The 7,625-nt window shown below is 36.3% G+C and overlaps 1 protein-coding gene across 1 annotated transcript; it reads right to left on the reverse strand.

The window, feature by feature from the left end:
• Positions 1–4,644: 4,644 nt before the first annotated feature.
• Positions 4,645–5,318, reverse strand: LOC118905185 (vesicle transport protein GOT1B-like). The gene has a single exon (XM_036871673.1). The coding sequence runs from the start codon at positions 5,316–5,318 to the stop codon at positions 4,902–4,904; it is 417 nt and encodes a 138-aa protein (XP_036727568.1). The 3' UTR covers positions 4,645–4,901.
• Between the last annotated feature and the right edge of the window lie 2,307 nt (positions 5,319–7,625).

A 7,625-nucleotide genomic window follows, 5' to 3' on the forward strand; every position in this document is an offset into this window, starting at 1 on the left:
GCTTTCTGATTTCTTTTGGCATCTGAAAATTTCTTTTGACATCTGTTCAGCATTTTCATCCCCTGTGTGACACTTAATAACTCTCTTCCGCATTAGGCAAACTCAGCCCCTTTAAAAGCTGGTCTTCTACCCCAGAGGTCCATGAGGCCAGTCAAGACCATACAGTGTGCTCCTCCCAGCTTCACAGTAATCTGCTTTTAGGAAGGCCTCAGGACTTGGGTTACCTCTACAGCAATGAGCTCCACCGAGTATATTCTTGTATCCTATACCTCTCATTGTAATCTGTTTGCCTCCCCCAGAGTCAAGGCCTTATATCTCTTAGGTGCAAAATGATGGTAGCGTTGTTGCAATGGTTTCTGGAAACACTGTTGTCAGCAGTGTAGCAGAGCCAGAACCTGGAAAAGGTGCTGAGGTGGGACAGTGGGGTGAATGGGGAGGTTGATGCCTGCCTTGCTGGGGCAGGTGAGCTGGGGACCCTGGTGCATAGTTATATAGAAGATCTCTTCTACCAAGAATTCAGGGCCATGGGTGGAGTGGCTTAGTTTCTGGCTCCTGCCCCCTTCTCCTGGGACATGTTCAACTCTTTTTCTTTGGCCTGGCCCCCCTCCCCAAGCCAGTCTGTACCTGGATATGGCTCCTTCTAACCAAATCATGCTTCAAAAGTGACTTTCAGGCAACAGTTTTTATCCCAGGCTTTCAAAGATATATGACCGATATGACCAGTGTCTCCACCCAAAGAAAGCAAATAGTCTTTCTCCAATAATTATTCTGTGTAGAAACTTATGTTTGCCCTTGAGTACTCCATCTCTGGAACACTAAATCTTTCCTGTCAGCTCCTGAAAAATCTTTGCGCTGCGTGACACTTTAAGTAAACCGTATGTAGTATTGCCAGTGGAAGTGAATGTCCCAGGGGAATTCTGACTTCACTATTGTTTCTTCATGCTGTGTTTTATTTTTTAAAGACACCCAATTTCTTTTCCTTGCCAACAAATTCCCTTCCCTTGCCTTTCAGTAATGACCAAAACTGAACACAAAATGGAGGATTTGCCTCAGAGAAACCCTGTGGTAAGATTCCTATTATATTAAGATACCTTCCCTGCAGTCCCTCACTAAATATTGAGTATTGAATTACTAAGAAGGAGCACATGTACCTTGGAACAGCAGCATCTGGCCTCTATTTACTTCCCTAAGATGGAACTAGAGGGACTAAGGCTTCCTGGGGAGAGTGTGGTGTCCTGGGTGAGTCATCGGTGAGTGCCCCATCTCATATTTGTTTCCAAGTGAGATTTGGTTACAGTAGACACTTGGGGGGAAGTTTTCTTTTAATTGAGGTATAGTTGATTCACAATACTATATAAGTTTCAGGTGCACAACACAGTGATTCACAATATTTAAGGTTATACTCCATTTATAGTTATTATAAAATATTGGCTATATTCCTTGTGCTGTACAATATATCCTTGTAACTTATTTATTTTATACATAGCAGTTTGTACCTCTTAAATACCCTACCCCTATCTTGCCCTTCCCCCCTTCCCTCTTCCCACTGGTAACCACCACCTTGTTCTCTATATCTGTGAGTCTTTCTTTTTTGTTATATTCACTAGTTTTTTTTTTTTAATTCCACATGTAAGTGATCTCATACAGTATTTGTCTTTCTCTGTCTGACTTATTTCACTAAGCATAATACCCTCCAAGTCCATCCATGTTGTTGCAAATGGCAAAACTTCATTCTTTTTTATGGCTGAGTAATATACCACTGTATATTTATACACCACGTCTTCTTTATTTATTCATCTGTTGATGGACACTTAACAGAATGGCAATAAGAACATACATGTCAATAATTACTTGAAATGTAAATGGACTAAATGCTCCAATCAAAAAACATAGAGTGGCTGAATGGATACGAAAAACAAGACCCATATATATGCTGCCTACAAGAGACTCACTTCAGATCTAAAGACACACATAGACTGAAAGTGAGGGGATGGAAAAAGGTATTCTATGCAAATGGAAATCAAAAGAAAGCCAGGGTAACAATACTAATATCAAACAAAATAGACTTTATTTATTATTATTATTTTTTAATAGAAAAGTACTCTTTTATTGAGAAGTAAGACAAGTGTATTTACAATATTCAATTGTTAGATCATATAATCTGTGAGACTTTTAAAAGCAGCAGTATTCCAGGAATTACAATTTATAAGGGGAAAAGGAAAACATTCCAAATAGGTTTCTGTTACAGAAAATACATTTGAACAATGCCAGAAACACTTAAGGCTAAGTAGTATTAGACCTTCTCCTCCATCTTTATAGCAATAATCAGAGTATGTTTTTTGTCACAAAGACAGAAGACTAATTTTGGAAAGGAAGAAACAATATGACATACAGTCCTTTCTGTCAGAAGACAAGTATGTTTAAAAATAGAGCCTTGGGCTTCCCTGGTGGCGCAGTGGTTGGGAATCTGCCTGCCAATGCAGGGGACACGGGTTCGAGCCCTGGTCTGGGAAGATCCCACATGCCGTGGAGCAACTGGGCCCGTGAGTCACAATTACTGAGCCTGCGCGTCTGGAGCCTGTGCTCCGCAACGAGAGAGGCCGCGATGGTGAGAGGCCCGCGCACCGCGATGAGGAGTGGTCCCCACTTGCCGCAACTAGAGAAAGCCCTCGCGCAGAAAGGAAGACTCAACACAGTCATAAATAAATAAATAAATAAATAAATAAAAGAACGTGAATTTCTAAAAAAAAAAAAAAAAAAATAGAGCCTCATCAATGGTTCTGAATAAGAAACATACAATGCTGCCAAGCAGTCCCAAACTCACATTTGAGATAAACTGTGGACTCATTTAAAACTGAAAACTGCTCGAAGCCTCTCACTCTTACTAAGGACTGGGAGATTATCCTTTACACATTTCTAATAATGCTTTCTGAAATAAGATTGCTGAAAAAGAGATCTCTGTTACAGTGCAAAGAACATTTTGATAGAAATTCATGTCTACAAAGGAGCTAAATAATACAGATGTTCCATACATTAACAGATACTGTTCTTGCTTTAAAAAGGTAGAATTATCTAGCCACTGTAAATAATATGGGTCAGTCAAAAATATGTATCACAGAGTCCTACAGGGCAACTTGTATAAGTCAATCCCCAAAATATGTATATATTTGATACTCTCCAAGTGAGGATATTACTTTTTTGAAGAACATTAGACACAACACTAGGTTTCTTATTATTCCATGAACTATTGAGGTAGGAGTCTCATTTTGTCAATATCATCTGTTTTCACAGATTATAAGTCAAATGCCAGTACCAAAAAGACAGTAATCCACAAGGCTGAACCATTAGACTATCTACCAAGTCCTTCCTTCTTTAGATGAGCAAGGTTGCGACTTCTCTGTGCATCAAGAGATTTAACTAAAAATAACATAGGCTGTAATATATTTTGTAGACACATTTGTCAATAAAAATCACAAATTTCAATTATGATTTTATACATTAAAAACTTTGCAACTGTTAAAAAAAAAAGAATAAATAGTATAATCATTAGTGGTAAAACAAATAGTACTATGACTCTTGAAATGTCTTCCTACATCTACCAAAAGGGTGCCACCTTGGAAAACTACTAATGAAGAAACAACTACTGTTTCCTACTGCCTGTCAAGCAGCAACAGTAGAGAAGGCAACACATCATTTTTGTAGTGTCATGTTTTTCAGAACTATAGCCAGTTTAATTACAGTAAAATAATTTAGTATGTGAACTCAGATATTCTCTCCATGAACTCAAATGAAGAGTGATCATATGAAACACACATTATGCATATTGATTTTTATGTTATGAAAAAGCTGAAAATAAGGGAAAACTTGGCTTATGGAAATAGCCCTTAAAAAATAGCTGTAAGTTTAACCTTTTAACACAGTACATCTTAAAGTAAATATTACCAGTAGTTATTTTATGAAAAGCAAAATAATAAATCACTGTTAAAATTTAAAAAATAAAAGAAAAAGAAAAACTGGATCACAACATGGAAATATCCATTTGGGTTGCATCACGTAGTATCTTAAATAACAAACTATTCAATGAAATGAGCTATGTAACAGACTCCTTCATCACCAAGAATGCTTTTTTTGTTAAATGCTTACATGTCATGAAAGATACAGATGCTCATGTGAGAGTCCCAAGAAGTATGAGGACTTCCAGAATGTGTTCCTGAAAGAAAAAGTGCTGAGTCAGCTATAACTTAGAAACTACAAGCTAGTAAAGAATGACCTTTGCATATTCCAGCAAAGAATATCTAGTTCAGATTTTCATCTGGCTTTAAAATATTAAGATTCAGAAGAACCATAAAAGTTTTATTTTAACCATACGTTTACCAAAAAGAAAAAAAGTGATTCATACATCGACACTGGGTTTTCCTGGTTTTAATATATTACGATGACATAATCCAATCTAACTCATGCATCACTTTCAGAGACACAGTGCAACTGGAAATAGTTTCGCTGTTGCAGAGGACATTACAGTTCTAAAAAGCAAATGCCTATGGGTGTGCTTGCATCTTCAAAAGAAAAAGAAAAGAAACAGGCACTACAGTTCTCTAAGGATGGCTGTGTTTCATACATTGTGGAAAAACAGTAAAAATCCCCTTCAAGAGTTTCAATATGCATTGTAACATAGATTTCATCTCCTTCGGTTTGCTTGCTGACTTCTTAGATGACTTGGTTAGAAGTCTGTTTTCACTGCTTCTTTGTTAACTGCTGTTGCTACTCTGTAGGCTATATGTTTTAAACTTCTGTAAGGAACATTACAAGCTATTTCATGTAATTTAATTTTGTGCTGAATATTCTTCAAAGGATTTTATAAATAATGCAATATTTTAAATGAGTCTTCAATTCACTTGTTGCTATACCATATTGTTGCTTTCTCCGACTTTATCTACAAATGATCTAATTCCAGGTAAATTCAAGAGTGATCCAAGGACTGGCACTCTTCTAATAAATCCAACAACCACAGGAAAGAAGCCCCTGAACAAGAGAAAGAATCCATAAATTTCAAAGATCACGCCTATCAAAGGCCAACCAATCAGGACTACAAATACACCACCCAGGAAAAATCCTGTAGCTTTCATTTTATGTTTTTGGAAGAAGAATCTGAATGTTCTTTCTAAACCAATTACAAAAGCCAAGCCAGCCACAAATGAAACATTTCCAATAGCCAGTAGTGCTTTGTCAAAAAAGAGAATCATTCCAAAGAACAGGAAAAACACTCCAAATCCTGTTGATCCCATTCCAATTTTCTGGGTGTCTGTTAAGGAGATCATGGCTGCAGGGGTGAGGGTGGCGTCGATAGCACCTCGGAGCTTCCAGGGTTTGAAGCCAAAATAGACTTTAAAACAAAGACTGTTAAAAGAGACAAAGAAGGCCATTACTTAATGATCAAGGGATCAATCCAAGAAGAAGATATAACAATTGTAAATATAAATGCACCCAATATGGGAGTACCTAAACACATAGAGCAAATATTAACAGACATAAAGGGAGAAATCAACAATATCACAATAGTAGCAGGGGAATTTAATGCCCCCACTTACATCAGTGGACAGATCATTCAGATAGAAAATCAATAAGGAAACACTAACCTTAAGTGACACATTAGACCAGATGAACTTAACAGCTATATATACAACATTCCATCCCAAAGGAGCAGAATACATGTTCTTTTCAAGTGCACATGGAACATTCTCCAGGATAGATCACATTCTAGGCCACAAAACAAGCCTGGGTAAGTTTAAGAAAACTGAAATATCAAGCATCTTTTCTGACCACATGCTGTGAGACTAGAAATCAACTACAAGAAAAAGAACTGCAAAAAAACCCCCAAACACATGGAGACTAAACAATATGCTACTAAACATTAAAAAAAATGGATCACTGAAGGAAAAAAAAAAAGTATCATTGAAGAAATCAAAAAGGAAATCAGAAAATACCTGGAGACAAATGAAAACAAAAAACACAATGATTCATAATCTATGGGACACAGCAAAAGCAGTTCTAAGAGGGAAGTTTATAGCAATACAAGCTTACCTCAGGAAACAAGAAAAATCTCAAATAAACAACCTAACCTTATACCTAAAGGAACTAGAAAAAGAAGAACGAACAAAACCCAAAGTTAGTAGAATGAAAGAAATCATAAAGATTACAGCAGAAATAAATGGAACAGAGATGACAAAAAAAGAAAAAATAGAAAAGATCAATGAAACTAAGAGCTGGTTCTTTGAAAAGATAAACAAAATCTATAAACCTTTAACCAGACTCATCAACAGAAAAAGAGAGAAGGCCCAAATCAATAAAAATCAGAAATGAAAAGGGAGAAGTTACAACCAACACTACAGATATACAAAGGATCATATATGCCAATAAAACGAACAACTTAGAAGAAATGGACAAATTCCTAGAAATGTACAATCTCACAAGACTGAAACAGGAGAAAATACAAAATATGAACAGAACAATTACCAGTAATGAAACTGAATCAGTAATAAAGTAACTCCCAATACCAAAATCCAGGATTAGATGGCTTCACAGGTAAATTCTACCAAACATTTAGAGAAGAGTTCATACATATCCTTCTGAAACTCTTCCAAAAACTTGGAGGGGAAAGAACACTTCTGAACGTATTCTACGAGGCCAGCATCACCCTGATTCCCAAACCAGACAAAGATATGACAAAAAAAAGAAAATTACAGGCCAATGTCACTGATGAACATAGATGCAAAAATCCTCAACAAAATACTAGCAAATCAAATCCAACAGTATACTAAAAGGATCATACACCATGATCAAATGGGATTTATCCCAGGGATGCAAAAATGGTTCAATATGTGAAAATCAATCAATGTGACAAATCACATTAACAAATTGAAGAATAAATGGTTATATGATCATCTCAGTAGGTGCAGAAAAAGCTTTTGACAAAATACAACATCCACTTATGATAAAAACTCTCCAGAAAGTGGGCATAGAGGGGACTTACCTCAATATAATAAAGGCCATATATGATAAGCTCACAGCTAACATCATACTCAATGGTGAAAAGCTGGAAGCATTTCCTCTAAGATCAGGAACAAGACAAGGATGTCCACTCTTGCCACTTTTACTCAACACAGCATTGGAAGTCCTAGCTACAGCAATCAGACAAGAAAAAGAAATAAAAGGAATCCAAACTGGAAAGGAAGAAGTGAAATTGTCACTGTTTGCAGATGACATGATACTATACATAGAAAATCCTAAAGATGCCACCAAAAAACTACTGGAGCTCATCAACGAATTCAGTAAAGTTGCAGAATACAAAATTAATATACAGAAGTCTGTTGCATTTCTGTACACTAATAGCACTCTCAGAAAGAGAAATTAAGGAAATAATCCTGTTTATAATCACATCAAAAAGAATAAAATACCTAGGAATAAACCTACTTAAGGAGGTAAAAGACCTATACTTGGAAAACTTTAAGACACTGATGAAAGACATTGAAGATGACCCAAGCAGTCAGAAAGATATACAGTGTTCATTAAGTTGAAGAATTAAAATTGTTAAAATGACCACACTACCCAAGGCAATCTAAAGATTC

The sequence above is a fragment of the Balaenoptera musculus genome, chromosome 12, assembly GCF_009873245.2.
Source record: "Balaenoptera musculus isolate JJ_BM4_2016_0621 chromosome 12, mBalMus1.pri.v3, whole genome shotgun sequence".
Classification (NCBI taxonomy): domain Eukaryota; kingdom Metazoa; phylum Chordata; class Mammalia; order Artiodactyla; family Balaenopteridae; genus Balaenoptera; species Balaenoptera musculus.